Here is a 17561-nt window from a genome sequence, read left to right on the forward strand (position 1 = left end):
TTGACTCGACGCGAAACTCGATTCGAATTCGCTTCGAGTTTCGAGTCGAGTCGAGTTTTAGCTCGACTCGTGCCCATCCCTATACCTGAGCAATTTATGAAATCAGGCAGTGTAGTACAAACATTCTATACTTTTTCTCAGATACTATTAGAGCTATCAACACGAAACTTACAGGATTCCCTTCCTGCATAATAGGACATCTTCTGTCTTTTAAGCTGCCCTAGAGACAGGTCTACCAAAAATAATGAATAATTTCGAACTGGGGGATTTTTAAAAGGCAAAATTCAAAATACTGATCTATTATTATTCTCATTGGTACATTGTGTCCAAGCATAACGTGTATTAAAAGAAGACCCACTTAACTCTAATTCCAACAAGGTACAGGTTGTACTTCACTTTAATTAGAATACGTATGATGGAACATTACCTTCCACGTTGCTAAATTCTATTTTCTACTTTTCCACTACAAGTGAGGACATACTTTTGTATTCACAGGTATTGTTGGAGCAATTAACACAACATTCACACAGTTTCTTTGAAATGTAATGGGCATGCCTTAAGTATCTTTATTTGTCTTCGAGGCAGTATTATCAAATTATACTCGAAAAAAAAAAAGAAGAAAGCGAACATTTTAGTCGGGAAATTTTCACACAATTTCCGTTTGTTTTTTTCATTGTTTTTTTTTTGGGGGGGGGGAATTAAAACTAGACTTATACTGAAGAAAGAGATACTTAATTATAATTCAAATGAGATGTAAGTCGTTTTTCTACTTTAATTAGCTGACACGTGTGAATTTAGTGGTAAAACCTTTAAAAGATTGTTAGCTACCACGCATAATAGGTGTATAGTCTTATGGTTGAAGAATGAGAGGATATAAGATTTTATAAGCAATATCTGTTGAACTCACTAGAAGTAGGCAACACTCGGTTCATCCAGCACTAAAATCTCTAATACGTAGAAATCTCCAATGTATGAATGGATGTGTAAAAAATAGATTGTCATAATATAGGAAAAGTTTCTAAACGGTTTACGGTGATGGTTTTTACTGAGGCAGACCGTCAGATCACAATTTAATGCTGGCAGAATTTAACATTCAGTTGGTAAATGTGGCTAGGAAAATTGTGGGCGAAGGAAGATTCATTCGGAAATTTGAAGGGAAGTACAAAGAGTTGCGATTATTGACCTAAACGAGCCATGGCCTATGTCTTCTTGTCTTTTTCGTTGAGCATCATATTAACGATTTCCTCGCTTCATATTCCTTATTTTGAGAAAACCATCCATTCAAGTTCTCTACTGTTGCTTCATCACATCCAGGCACTTTTTTTAAGCATAGACAGCGTTTCCTGATTAGCCTTCTCTAGTTCTACATTTTCTAAAGATTCTTCTTCTTGTCCCTCACCTTCACTTAACAAAACTTTACAATATTTTCCAATTGGTGTTGAGTTGACGCTTTCCCACGATTCAGGTACGTAATAGGCAACATCCTTGAAGTTCAAAGTTAACAAACTGTCGGTCATATCTTCTCCTCGATCAATAGAATCAATTAAAGTTGACAAAAGTTTCTTGTAATGATTTATTTTTTAAGTCACCAAAGCTCCTTGATCCATGAACTGACAAACTGCCGTGACATTTAGAGGTAAAAAAATATTGCCATTATTTCTCCATCTTAAAGTTCTTTTCCATTTGGAGGAGAACCAGAATTATCCAAAAGCAAAGAATTTCCTGGAAGATTACCCTTTTTCAAAAACTTGTCAGTCTGTGGCATAGTCGTTAAAAGACAATTCTTTAAAAATGTCTGAACTCAGCCAAGCAATTTTCTGGCTAAAATATTTGACTGGAAGAGCATTTTTGGACACGTTCTTGAAGTTCGTGAAGTTCGAAGTATATATATATATATATATATATATATATATATATATATATATATATATATATATATATATATATATATATATATATATATATATATATATATATATATATAATATTCGTATCGTAGTAAGTTACATTTTAAGATTTGCTGTGGCATTACTATAGGCAAGAATCAATACTCGTTCTTCAATTTGTTTGTAGCCAGGTACTGCAGCTTCAGACTTATCTGCGAGTGTTTAATCAGTAGATTTTGTAATTTAGTTCGTCTCATCGCAATTCGATATTTGATGAAGGCTCAAGCTGTTCTTGTCTAACAACTTATGAAACTTGTCTCTGAAGCTTTCCACAGACTCATTTGCTGAAAGTTTTTCTCTACATACAGTTAGCTGCCATTATATCATATCTTTTCTTCCATCTACCAAGCCACCTAAATATTAGCTGTAAAGTTAGGGTCACCCTAATTAAGCTCCTTTCGGAATGTCATGGCTTTTTCCTGCACTATTGGTCCAGATATTAGAACACATTTATCTCTGTGTTCAGTCAACCAAAGAATCAAAGCTTTCCTAACGTTTTCGTACTCACATTTTTTCATTGTTTTTCTTTGTTTTATAATGTTTGCTGTCACTCGTTCGGAACACCACTTTTCTATCTTCTTTCTGTTCCTTTTCCAATCTCTTATGGTCATTTATCCTACGTTATAATCCTGTCCTATGTCACCTGTAATAACGTTTCAGCTTGGTTCAACCTGTTTAAAGCCTTCAGAACTTCTTCCATAGAAATATACACTTTTCCGCGAACCTCATCTATGTTGAAAATTTGATCGAGATCGGTCGGGTGGTTCAAGAGTTAGTAAGTTACAAACATAGTCGCTTTCATTTTTATTTATATATATTTCGATACCAAAAGAAGCTCTAAACACCTCAGAAGTTTTTTCGACATTTATCTGCTTACTTCACGTATATGTAAATAACTGTAAAGATACAAATGTTGAGTATTAGGATACTACTGGCAATATATGTTCTAAATCTTATGACAGAAATGCCTATTGTACCTTGAGAAGAAATCTAAATGTTTGCCATATCATAAAATTTATTCCAGCTGAATAGAATCATTGTTTAATTCCCTTTCCAGCAGTGTTATTAGTAGAAAATTTCACTATATGTAAGTTTTGGATAACGTAGTCTTACTATTTGACACTAATATTGAATCAAAACACTACTTTTGTGTGTGTGTGTCTGTTTTTGTGTCACTAACTTTTCCTGTTGAAACGTTCAAACATGCGAATATTTAAAGAAAATGGAGATATTTCGGAGAAAATGTAAGTTTCCAAAGACTTATCAGCATAAGATTTATGAATATGTATACCAGTATACAGGGTGTTTCAAAACAACACCAACAACGTTTGGGAGGTGACTCCTGACACCAAGATAAGACAAAAAGTATAGACCAACCTGCGTGCAGAAAACCGTCATTTCAGAGTTATAGACTGGCAAAAACATGAAAAAATGAACTTTAAAGGTCCATAGCTCCTATACTATGGGACCTATTGACATGTATTCTTATAATACAAATACGAATATTAATCTTAACGGTCTGAATGATATCTATTTAAGTTTTGTATATTTGCAGGTGTTGTTGTGGATATTACTGAAAAGGCAGAAACGAATTCATTGGCTAAATTGTCAACAGAAGATCTGGAGAAGTGGGAAGAAGAGAACGGGGAAATTCCCGAAGGAGCAGTTGTCCTAGTTCGATCCGGATGGGGAAAGAAAATGCATGACAGAAATGCCTATCTAGGACTCAAACGTGGAGGACAACCTGCAGACTATAATTACCCAGGTACTGTACTTAACAATTTTAGCAATTTATTTTTTTCTTAATATATTAGAACGATAAATATCTTCGCTTTAGACCTTCATCGTGTAGAAAAAAAGACGTTCCAAACAAAGGTAATGGTTTCTTTTCTTTTTTCTTTAATCCCTGCCAAACAAAAAAGTGAAAATTTAAAATATAGCAATCTAGGACTTACAAAATGTTACGAAACCAAATGGTTAGTCTTTTGGATTCTTTATAGCTGAGAAAATTAACGATAATGTTATAACATGTCCATGAACAAGGCCCTGACATCATGATGTGGTTCTACTGTAATCCAGATCCAATTATCTAGTTTAATATACTCAGGGTTTTCAAAGTGGGGTCAGCTGATCACAAGGAGTCAACTAAGTCAACCCAGGGAACAATTATGCAATTTTTCACGGTGACAATGCGCCAATTCTCATTGCTTTAGTTGTTGAAGTGCGGTATCATGAACATCGGGATAAGTTATAGCACTTCCCTTGGTCCACGCAATGAGGAATGGTGTAATATTTCTCCTGTATTCATGACACGATATATGCTTCCTTTTCACGAAGAATCAGAGTTGTTCTGTACCCTAACGGTGATCCCACGCTATATTAAGAGGCCTCATCCCGGCGAAATTAAAATACCGCTAATTTTACAGTAATTATGTGATATCTTCAAATAGATAAAAGATAATTGAAATGTGGAACAAGAGCGCCCTAGACAATATTATTTTGCATGAGGTACCATTATCACAAGTCACGTAGTGGCTTTCCGTTTTCAGCCGTATACAAACGCGAAAATAAATGCCGATTTTCAAAATGGCTCGAAATCGAAAGCTGATAAGTGAGTCGTGATAACGGTATCTCATATAAAATGATATTATCTAGGGCGGTCTTTTTCCACATTTCAATTATATTTTATGTATTTGAATATATCACATAATTACTGTAAAATTAGCGGTATTTTAATTTCGCCGGGCTGAGGCATCTTAAGTAGGTAAGCTGCATTTTCTTCAAGTTTTCATTATTTTAATAAATGTGTGTGTACGCGTATATGTATCTATTTACTATAAGAATACTTTGTCTGGAGATAACGCTAATTCCTAATAACAATGAATTAACAATCACTGTTCTGGTACGTTCGCTGCGTACTTAACCTGCTTGCGTGCCTTGATTTGAAAAACAAGAAATTTAGAAATGGTAAAAAAAAAAAAAAAAAAAAAAATGCATCAAAGATTGCGATCTTGGCCAATAACTAGTTTTTGGATCAGGGGGACACAAAATTTTTGAACGGCCCCTAAATCGAGTTTTTTTTTTTTTTTTTTTTTTTAACGGAATAAAAATATCATTGAGTTAAGTGATAGTTTGGATTTGGCTGCACTATATGTAGTTCTCCAGATATAAGACTTTTGATTGAAATATGTTGGATCTTTTGATCCAATAATACTGATTATGAACGGGTTTTACTGCTTTTTAATAAGACAAGAGCTGTATTAAATGTAAATAAGTCTCTAATTATACTTATACAAAGTATTTATTTATTCCATATTTATTCACAAGTATTTATTCCATATTAATTACTTATATAAAATCCAGAAGATATTCATTCCATGTCAACCACATATATTCCAGAGCGTTGTGTGCAAGCAGCATGAACAGTATCTAAAATACACACAATTGTTATCGTTTACTTCTAGAACAGTACAATACTTAAGAGGCTTTACCGCAATCTACGTGAAGCATACTTATATCATTAATACTCACTATTAAACGTAGATAACGTTGTAATTACCAGGGACAATTCTGTAATGTGATCAGTCACGAGCCTTGCCAATTAATACGAATAAAATTAAGCAAGAAAAAATATGGACATTTATTCCTGTATACGAATAAGAAAAGACTGAAGAAAGAAATAGTTATTTTAAAATGAAGTTTGCAATTCTGATTGGAGATATTCATCAACATAGTGTAAGTCACGAAGCTTGATATTACTCTTTGCTTACGTGTTCTGGCTTCACTTTCTAGCGATTGCCTCCCTCATAAAGCAGCCCTCTAAACTCTTGCACCTACATACAACGTAATCACACATTTTTTGTGATGGAAAATGGAGCAGACGCTCTCCAGGTCGACGTTGAGGACTCCAGAACCTTCTCTACGGGTATGGAAATGAATTGATATCCACCGCTGTCAACACCACTGCACAACAGCTGCATCAGGGCTAACATGGCTGCCAATTCGACGAAAGGACCAATCACCCTCTCGAAGACCCACAATACGACCTCGTTTGAACTCGCTCTTTTACTGAATGGAGCACGACTGCGTCGTCGTGGCATGTTGTCTTGCTTGTGTTTACTGTTTGAGTCACATTTACCCACCTGCTGGCTGCTGATCTTGTGCGTCTGTTCATTCACAACAAAGACCCCAATTCGACACACATGACCCCAATGTTACTCTGTAGTACTTCTATCTGTTGTCCGAAGTGGTTACAAAGTTAATTATCTACTCCACTACCACCAAAAAACTTAATAGTTGAAGCACATCAATATCCCTAATGTATTGCAGGGTGTTGCATTTTTCCGGCAGTATATTATATATGTATATCATGAATATAATTTTAGTAGGCTTCCAACAAGAAGATGTGCCCTTCAACGAAATAATTCCGGCTACGGACATGGTTTGGAGGCAGTCAGGGGATAAGACGATGTCTGGGAAGCCCCATCCCTTTGCTCTTTCTAGCGTCGCCACAGTCTAGGGTCAATTTTAACAGACCAAAAACATATCCAAGAAAAAAATTAAATGTCGAGTGAAACAGGAAATTTTTGTTGTTATTGATCCAAAAATCTTTTGTCTTCGCGAATCGTGTCGAAGAATTTGAAGTTTAAAATATAAAATGATAATTATGCCTGTTGTACATACGGTTGCGAAATATGATCGCTTACTTAAGGGAAGAACGCAGGATGAAAGTATTTAAAATAAAATCCTAAAGTGAATATTCGGATCCAAGAGGGACAGGGATGGGGAATAGCGGAAACTTCATAACGTAGAACTCCATAATTTATACAGTTTACCTAATATTGTTAGCGTCATTAAGTCTAGGAGGCTCAGGTGGGAAAGCAAGGATAAAATAGAGGATCTGCCCATACAACAAAATCGTGAAGCCATACGTCACAGCTTCGCCACACCTACTCTGCCCACTCCGCGCCACTAAGATCGCAATGTTTCGAGCCAACAATTATGGCGGAAACGAGAGTAGCCAATCAGACGTGCAGGCTCGGACGATGCTCGGTTGTTTTTTGGCTTCATTGAGATCATATGATGAAGATATGTATGGGCAGATCCTCTATTTTATAACATCCTTGTGGGAAAGTCATGTAGACAGAATAGAAAAAAAGTAGAAACACTTTCAAAATTTAAACTTTAAATCGAGAAAAGACTATTAGAAAGACCTAGGTACAGATGGGAAGATAATATTATAAGATGTATCTCGCAGAAATAGGTATAAAAAGTAGAAACTGGATCAAGTTGGCTGAGGACAGAAGTCAATGGAGAGCTTTTGTGAATGCGGCATAAAAATTTTGGATTCCATAGATCATAGATTTTGTTAGTTTATACATTACTGGGTCATTGTAACGGAGCAATTTCAGTTGTAAAATATCTTAACACCTGTTTAATTTAAGATGAAATAATAACAGGAACTCACATTGACAATTGAGTTTACATTCCTTGAATTATTTTGACGCCATCTGATGTTGAATAGTCTTCCCTATTGATTTAACGTTTTCCTATCAAAGCGTTATGACCATTAGCAAAGCGCAAGGACAAAGATTTGAATACGTTGGTATTTATTTGTCAAGTCCAGTATATACTCACGGCCAACTTTGTTGCATTATTCCGAGCTACGTCTCGCATATTATTCATCAAATAATTTACGTGAGTTCTTGAATAATTTAGTATTATGGTATTATTGAGGTTGGGGTAGTTGTTGAGCAAACTAAACTTTAAAAGAAGAAAAATGTAACCAATTTCAGCTTTTAATTAACCATGGTTTTAACCTATAGTATACAGTAGACCCAAGTGTCAAACTCGGATGCAAGAATTAATGCATAGTATAATACAACGATCATAGATGGACACTCTCATAAGATTGTCCCTCATGAGGTTACTCCTCAACCTCACTCCCCTTCAAAGCCAATGTGTGAGGCTGAGTGATAGTGAGGAATCATGTGCTGAGGGTGATTCAAGTTGAAGGATTGGGAGGGGCCGTGAGTTTGAGGAGTACGAAGTGACCCTGAGAGAGAGGGCGAGTGAGTTTGACAACAAGTTAGTAACGAGGTTGAGGTTGAGTGAGGTTTGGAGAAAGTGCTCATCTGTGGTAACAATAGTACGTTTCGAAAGTTAATATCAAACCGTAGAATATTGTAACAAACCACGCAGTGATATTATTATTATTATTATTATTATTATTATTATTATTATTATTATTATTATTATTATTATTATGTATAAGCTACATATATAATTAACAATACCACACGTAGAAAATAGGTAGAACCAAGTGAGTATTAACAACTTTCTAATAAACTTTCTATATAATATATCTATCTATCTATCTATCTATCTATCTATCTATCTATCTATCTATCTATATATATATATATATATATATATATATATATATATATATATATATAGATAGATAGATAGATAGATAGATAGATAGATAGATAGATATTAATGGATATGAAAAATTCAGAACGTGTGTAATTTGTTAGAAGCAGATGGTGGTTTCCAAGTTTTACTTTCATCTATTTCGGGATGCGTTTATTTCCGTCAGACGTAGACATTTGTTTGGATACAACCCAACATTATATCTTTACGCATAGCAGTAACGTAATGGAACAAGCCCAAATGTTAATGTCAATCATCCGCTATGATCGCTGTGTATTATGTAGGTAACAGGGAGTCAGTTTATAAGTATTGTAAGTTAAGCGTTATCTCAGATCGAATGGAAATAAATATCTAGGAAGTAAGTGGTTCAAACTATGAGTTCAGAAGATGTACGATTTTGTTAAACATGAAAAAAAAAAAAACTGAGAATTCATCTCTCTTTCAAGGACAGTATTCTCACAATTTTGATAGGAAACTTTGCTCTTTTGACTTGGAATAAAGATTTTAAACAAAACTATTTCCATGTGCTTAGTATTACCTTATATTTCCATGGGCAAGAATACAGGATTTTTAAATATTTGGCTGTACGTACAACTATAATATTTTAGTCTTTTTTTAAATTAAATAACAGTTGTTGTAATAATAATACTATGACGTTATATATATATATATATATATATATATATATATATATATATATATATATATATATATATATATATATATATATATATATATAATAAAGTCACTATGTTGGTGACTTCATACCTTTTAAACTACTCGACCGATCTCGATCAAATTTTCAACATAGATTAGATTCGGGCTTTCGATGTTTATTATTTCACTTTGACGGTGCAACTTAGGAGAGGGGGAGGGGGAGATATTTAAATATTATCGAAAATGACCGATATTAGTGTCGAATCCATAGTTTTCTCTGTCGCTGAGATGAATAATGACACTTCTAATACAGTTTAAATCCAAATTCAGCCCTTTATGTTAAAAATAAAACGTATTCTCCCCGTGCGAAGAAAGGGTATTCTGGTATTCTTGAATAAATGTGGACAGGCTTATGATTCAGAATTACTTACAGTTTATCTATACATATACATTATGGTTTATTTATGTATAGTAATACATGATAAGAGTTTCTTATTTCAGAAGACAGAATAAATCATCAACACATGACTTCTTCTTAATATAAAATATGAATGAGTGTAAATCCTCATGCGTAGTTTTCGAGAAAATTGATAAAAGCGAATTTTTATGTAGGCTATATCTAAAAAATTAATCCTGTACAATAGCCACGCTACCTTTTTGAATTTCTTACCAAGTGTTTCGTTATGACACAAACAAGACGACAATCCAGTATGGTTATGATTAATGAGATACATAGGCGTGCGCAACGTGGGTGCCTTGGCACCCCAATTAGACACTTTTTTTTATGTAGAATTATTACAAACTGAGAAGAGATTACGTATAATTTGGTAATGATTTTGCAGGGTACTTTTAATACTGATACTATGTTTGTAATCGGGAAATGTATATTTGTGGTAAATTTCATAAGAAAAGGATTATAAATACGAAAATTAGAATGAGTAAAACAAAATGTTGCTAAATGGAAAGCTTTATTTTCGTTTTATTGTTCTTATTTGCTGCTCTTTTAACATATTTGCCACATATATATCTTTGCCGATTATACACATATTAACACTGTAAAAAATACCGGGCTAATTCGTTATCAAATTATATTGCTATAACAACATATTTATAGACATGCGACAATAATTTTGAACATGAGTGTACTTGCAAATCCCATATGGTGAATCCGTATTTAATTTCTGTTTTTTTTTTTTTTTTTTTTTTTTTTTTTATTTCACAGGAATCAAAGCAGATGCTGCTCGATGGCTGATTGAAAACCGAAATATTGCTGGCGTTGGGATTGATACTTTGTCGATCGATGGTGGGAAGTTAAGACAAGCTGAAACTCACAGAACTGTTTTAGGACAGAACAAGTACGCGTTGGAGAACGTCGCTCGGTTGGAAGACCTACCACCGCGAGGATTCACTCTCATGATCTTTCCAATGAAGATTGGAGGAGGCAGTGGCGGCCCTGCTCGGGTTGTCGCTGTACTTGGAGAATGTGGAGAACTCTGTAGTGGTGCCACCTATCATGGCCAAATCTCATTGCTAGCTTTAGCGTTTTCTCTTGTTCTCTCTTGGTTGACTGTGTTCTGAGTTAATAATATGTAGGATTATAGAGTGTTATATGTTACTCTTTTCTCAAGAAAACAGAGTGTTTCAGATTGTTTTTACGAAGTTGACAAAGGCTGTAACTGGCATACTTTGGAATCTTTATTTAACAAAAATTACCATACTGTCATTAACGAAGGATATTCGCAGAATTCAGAAGTTCTAGTTGTTTGAAATTTGTTTAAGCATTTATTTTCTAAAAAAAATATTTGAAAAGTTCAGTAGTGCTATCGTAAATTGAAAGGTTCAGAGTAAACATATAATCGTCGTTTAATATTGTAAAAATGACAACGTACGCCAGTAATGATAGATTTGGATTTTAAATATAAAACACCACAGGCTTTCTGAAAATATTCTGATAGATTCATTACACTTATATTGTATATGCTCAACCGATGCTTCAAATAAACTAGTGAATATTTTATTTGAGGGAATTGTTTGAAAATTATAATCAAATTTTGAAGTTTCACTCTTTTCAGACACTCCATAAAATTGTGAATACACGTCATATTGTGGAAGTAGATTTAACTGGGATCTAGGAATTAAATTAGAAATTAATAATTTTTGTAATGAGCAGTCTAAAGTTCTGATTTTTGTGTCTTAATAAATCTGATAATCGTATTATCAGTTTACTTGAAAGGTTAGTCCATTGATAAACTTCTATTCTAACTAATAGGATATTTATCATAACAGTTCAATGAGCGGCAACTTAACAAAAAATATTGCTTTCTCATGTTGTATCAAAAAGAAAAAGTATCTTATAATCCCTATTTCCCTCATCTTGTCACTGTATTAATTTCATTATTTTGGTAGAATCTATATTCCCTTCATCTTTTTACTATATTAGTTTTACTATTTTGTACTTCTTGGTGTTATCAAAACTGGTAAATATCTTGTTGGAGGGTTTCTATTTGAAAACAATATCAGTAAACTTTTGTAATTAATTTGCATATACTATCTTCGAAAACGCATATATCATTCAAATAAGCATGACATAACACTACCAGAAATACCAGTAATACCAGAAATACTTCAGGAATTGAATTCTTTGTTAGTCACATCTACAAGTTACTAACGAAAAGTAAACATAAAATGTTTCAAATTGAATGGTAAATAAGTTATTGGAGGATTTCCATTTGAAAACAATGTCAGTAAATTTTTGTAATTTGCTTACACTATCTTCGAAAACGCATATATCATTCAAATGAGCATGACTTAACACCAATATCATAAATACTTTAGGAAGTGAACTAATTGTTACAGTCGCATTCACTAGTTACTAATGAAAAGTAAACAAAATGTTTCAAATTTAATCACGAATTGAAAGTATAAAATGGTATTTGCATAATTGCGTATTTTTTCCTTTTGCCTTTTTTGAGAAAGAAACTAACATATTTTAATAGATGCGTTAGTTGAGTCTATACAGTATATTATTTGTAAATGATCAGCGCAATTAATTTCATCTCACACTTACGGCATCAGATTTGACCCAGAGTTGAAATTCGTTCAACTTTGTCGCAACTAGCGTTTATAATTTCCAAAAACAAAATGAGAGTACGAAAAATCACGAAGTGTGCGATCAAAAAAATAACTAACGCAGCAAGTCTGCCATATTGAAATAAGAGGGTACAACTAAAGGTAAAACATAAGAATTGATTTTCTGAGAACAAACAAATATTAAAATTTGTATTTTAAAAAGTGGATCAAATCTTAACATACTATTTTATTGCCATGTCAGTAGAAAAAGAAAACCGTTTATTTTCAATCAAGCGTTGGAATCCGAATATGGCGTTACTAACCAACACTTTAAGTTAAATAGTTCATGGATCTTTTATCTATTTAAATTATTGGTAATATATGTTTTAATAGAACTAGTGTGCCAAAGCAAGGTAGCATTATAAACTAACAGAAGCCCTTTTGCTTTCATGTTCTCAGCTCTGGAACTTCCAAACGCAAATTTATTTGAAACACTCTGTAATTACTGAAGTACAAAAAAGATTAAAGACGATTATACAAAGAGAAGCAACTTAGAAGAATACTAATAAATATTAATTTTAAGCTGCCAGGTACAGAAATATACTGCATGTTTATAGAATTCTATAAATACTAAGTTTCTTTTTACCAGAAAATATTTAGAAGTTTTTTTTTTTGTTAGACTTTTAATGGTATTGTTAGACAGTAACAGTATCAGAGCATCTTAAATGATGGTCTGGGTTTTAAAAAAGTAAAGAATTAGTTAATTAGTGATATCTGTAATCAGATAATACAGTTGTTAAACAAACTATATATCAAAGAATCAATGAAGCAGACATTCAACACCTAAGACTATTTTAGTAAGTAAATAAAACTTGTACAATTGACTCGAATCTCGAGTTTTAACAACGAAAATGTAAAACACAACAACTAAAAATGCATTGTTTGAAACTAAACTATAATTAAATATGTAACTTGTTACTTTAAATATTACACAGTGTTTGCAAGTGATTTTTTAAATCATCAAATCATGAGAATTTGAAAATATTTTTGAATAATTAATATCCAATAATAAACTTAAAATCTTCTATATTAATAATAGAAAATAGTTTCACAAGAGTAAACGTAACAATAGTTTCGTAACGTTGCTGTAATATTTTGAAGTAAGTCATTAAATAAACAAGTGTATGTGTGTGTAAATATAACTGTTAGTTTGGTTTTCAGAAAAAAATGTAAGTGAAAAGTGGAACAAATCTTAAGATTAAACATTATTCGACTTAGAAGAATACTCGAAAACATTTTATTTTCGCATTTTATTTTTTGTATAGACTAGTAAATTTAAAATTTCGAAAATTGTGTTATCCATAACTTCTCAATCTATTCACCAGGTGTGTAAAATGGATACTTAATATACACAACCTTAGTTTTACTACTAATAATATGTAGTTTTATTGTAAGTTTCTTGTAAATATACTTCAAATATTTTTAAATTACACGGTTACCTAATATGTCATTAGTAATATCAACTGTAAAGAAAGTTGAATATTTGATTATTTTTGTGTGTGAGAATAGTGATGAAATTTCTATTGGTTATTTTTATGAACTGACAACAGTAGCCAATGTAAGAAATTTCAGAAATCCTGGTCAAAATTCAAGTTTATTTAAAAGTGCTTTTGATGTAAACGAAGGATGCATTTATATTTTATACATAGTTATAATATTTGTACGAATCAGAATTGGACCTTAAACACATCGTAGTTAGTACAAATCCCATAAGATTGAATAATTGTCTGGCGATCTTGGCTAGGAATAAGAGTTTATATTTTTTAAAAAAAACTAATTGACTATAACTTGGAAATTTCATTAATTGGTTAAATCAGTATAATATTTAATTGATAATATGTCAAGTTGTATATTAATGTTTTTGATAGTTGTTAATTTTTTATGTAGAATCTATTATTTTTCTTCAAGACATTGTCCCTTTGTTTGTAACGAAAAATTGTCTACGGATCGCTTTATTGGCCTGCAAAATGCAAAAGTCTAGTTATATTCAACAGTTATTTGTACTGTCTTTTAAATATAAAATTATGATTATTTGTGATTGGTTTATTTCATATGGTATGTAAAAATTACTGTTGCAAGTTAATAAATTCATCATTTTCTATGAATCATACAAAATAATAGATCAAATACTTCTTTTCTGGACGAATGGAATGATGAGACACACAAGACAAAATTACATAGTAGTTAATATAATAGGAAGAAATTGAAGAAGTAATATGCATAGTATCAAAATAATGTTATAATAAGTTGCTGCTATACCAGATAAGTTCTATGGCACATATGTAATAAACTAATTTAGAAAGTGCAAGCAGGATTTCTTAGTATTCTTTATTTACGTACTTTAAAAATCGTTGCATAAAATTTAAAAAGTGTTAATTTAAGGAACTCATTTAAAATTTAAGAAATGCTTTAAAATTTAAATAGTTTAACTTCTTTAGTTAAACAGAAAATTCGATAGAAAATATTTATTTCTATCCAATTATAATCTATAAATATCTTTAGCATTCCTAAGGAAATTGAAATTTGAGTAACGGGAATTTCTATTATGCGCAATTTTGAATTTTAAATTGACCATTTATTTTTATTTAATCTGTGGTTTATTAACAATATTTATTAAAGACTAGATACCAATTAGAAAATATTAAGTTAAAAAATTAATTTTCAATTTCAAAGATTATTTATTTCACACTAGAAAAATATATATATATATATATATATATATATATATATATATATATATTTTTTGTATTTTATGAAGTTGTTATAAGTTCTGCTCAAGTGCAGTGTGGTTACTTTTAAATTTCACGGTGACATGAGTTCCGTTCAAATCAGGTTTCAAGATTTTAAAAAGATTTTAATACTTCTTACGGGGTAGATTACTTCTATGTGGAGTATTGACAAATGAATACGGGCCAAATTATGTTATTACAATAATATTTATTTGTTAGAAAGCTCACTACTTCATCCAGCTGTTGGAAAAACAATTTGTTTTTGTTTAAATAGTTTACATTTATCTTCATTTCTAACTTCTTTGAAAAAGTTACGTGATCATGAGTGATAACTAACAGTTTAGTATAAATGTTTTAGCTATGTGTTTGTCTATTGAATGTTATTTTCAAAATGTATATAAATATAATTTACGGAAACAAATGAAAATTTCTTATTATTCTGATTAATCGTTCCTGGCATATTTTTTTTACCAGATTGTAATCAACTTTCCTTTATGTTTGAGTTAAATATTGCAAACCATGTTTCACGCACTTCCACAAATAAGCTTTCTAATTTGGAGGATATTATTTCACATGTGTGCTTATTTGTGATGATAATACAAATAACATTAAGCTTTGTGCGTTGATTACTTTAAAATCAAATTTTTGAGTACTGAATAGTTATACATGCATAATGTGTTCACATATACAATAATAATCCTTATCTCCAACTTAAGATGTCACTAATAATTTGACTTCAACCTATTCATGCAACATGAATATAATGCTCTATCTTTTGATTCTGAAGAAATTTCAAGCATCATTGGTAATTCAAGTAATGATCCATAGTATTACAGTAGTGCTTCACTTGATTTTTCTACAATATAGAAAAACAATGACAAGGGCAGTATAGGTGTTACGTCTAAACATCGACCACACATTATGTCGATGGTAGATTTTGTTTTAGCTGACGATGTTTTGGCTATCGAAGTTGTTTCATCGATACTTTAGTTATCGCTGTTTTGGATGTTGATACGTAGGTTCTCGATATTATATGCCGTCGATATTGTGTGAAGTCGATGTCTTAGCATTCTGATGTTGATCAACCATCTCACTTATAGCGCCTAGGATAACTAAGGCGGAACCAAATCACTTTAATTTTAAGATTCACACTCATACCTCTTTCTTCAAAGGCATCAACACTATTGTTTAGCGACGATAGGATCTTATACTTTGTAATGAATTAAATGTCATTTCCAATCTTCGAAAGCAAGCAAGTTAATTTAGTTCTTAGGTTCGTATTCGTACCCTACTTTACAATGCGACTCATGTAAAATAAAAAAGCGCATTAAAAAGTAGGATCCAAATACGAACAATTAGCATAACTTCTGAATTATTTGTACATTGGTGACACTGCTAACATGACTTCTATCTTGGAATGGTAGCTGGGTAAAATTACAAACAATCACGTTACAAATATTCAACTTTTTTTCTGGAAATTTCAAGCAAAAATGATCACATTGGTATCATTGATTACTTAGATGAAATACATTTCTCTCAATCAGGATTGGCTTATGCAAAATAACCAAATCTAAATTTTTGATATGTTTACGCTTTATAATACGGGTACGATAGCACATAAAGCTTACATAAAAATGTTAGTAAAAAGTATCACAATTTGGAAAATTTTGAAGAAAAATTCTACAATGGATCCTAGGTATACAACTATTACATTAAAATACAAAAAGCATTCCAAGTAAACTACTATTAATGAAATCTACTATCATACATTTCAGATATTGAATACACACATACGAGGAAGAGAGCACGTAAAAGAAAACAAAAGCTTGCTGTAAATGTCAATATGTCCTTATCAGTGTTAAAATTTAGTATGATACAAGTAGTATCGAACACAAATATTAATCGACACTTTCCTTTACATGTATACAGTCTCATTTCAAGTTCCAGAGGTAATCTGCGATCATTGATCATCCCATTTTCCTTGATATTTGTTCCAAAATTATTGACTGGTGAAATCTCATCATGTGTATCCATACACCTTTAAAGTAGGCTGAAACTCATTGAGCATACTTTCGAAATTTGTATTTTTCGTTAACTGACATATTTGATTTTTTAAAAAAGAACAAGAGATTTGCCTTCATTTTTGCATCTGCCGTCTTTGGAACATTTTCCTTCCGATATTGAAGCCTCGTTTTCTTTCTTCATCGTCTTCAGAAAAACCTTCATAAAGCCTAACTTTATGCGTAGAGAAAGCAAGATCACTTTCTTGGTTATCAACGTGAGGTTCCATCTTCTCTCCAAAAGTAAATGACGCACTGGAAGACCAGTTTAGTTCTTAAATAATGTTTTACCTAGTCTTAAAATTCCATACGCATAACTCAAAGACAAGTCTACCACCCTTAGCTCCCAACTATGTCATGAATGTTATGAGCATTTGGTAGCAATTTACTTATATTTTTAAAAATATTTCTTAACGTTCAAACCATGACAATTATAATTGGAGCATGGTTATTACCATTATGAAATAGAACACAATTCATACTGAATTTTGAGATGTCAATGAAAACACGCCTCTGATCCGCTTCATACCGTGTGTGCATGGAATATATTGTTGTTTTGGTGTGAATGAAATGTCCGTCCCAGATGCGACGTTTCCAAATGCCGA

At 31.9% G+C, this 17561-nt stretch overlaps 1 protein-coding gene across 2 annotated transcripts in view; it reads left to right on the forward strand.

Moving 5' to 3' along the window:
- Window positions 1-15323, forward strand: part of LOC145666479 (isatin hydrolase-like) — a 125824-nt gene extending 110501 nt beyond the window's left edge. For both annotated transcript variants that reach the window (XM_081733735.1, XM_081733736.1), the window contains exons 3-4: window positions 3502-3711; window positions 10261-15323. In XM_081733735.1, coding sequence (XP_081589861.1) covers window positions 3502-3711; window positions 10261-10616 — 566 coding nt within the window. In that variant the 3' untranslated portion in view covers window positions 10617-15323. The remainder of the gene's footprint in view (window positions 1-3501; window positions 3712-10260) is intronic.
- The last annotated feature ends 2238 nt before the right edge of the window (window positions 15324-17561 follow it).

Source organism: Thermobia domestica, chromosome 12 (assembly GCF_964235325.1).
Source record: "Thermobia domestica chromosome 12, izTheDome1.hap1.1, whole genome shotgun sequence".
NCBI lineage: Eukaryota > Metazoa > Arthropoda > Insecta > Zygentoma > Lepismatidae > Thermobia > Thermobia domestica.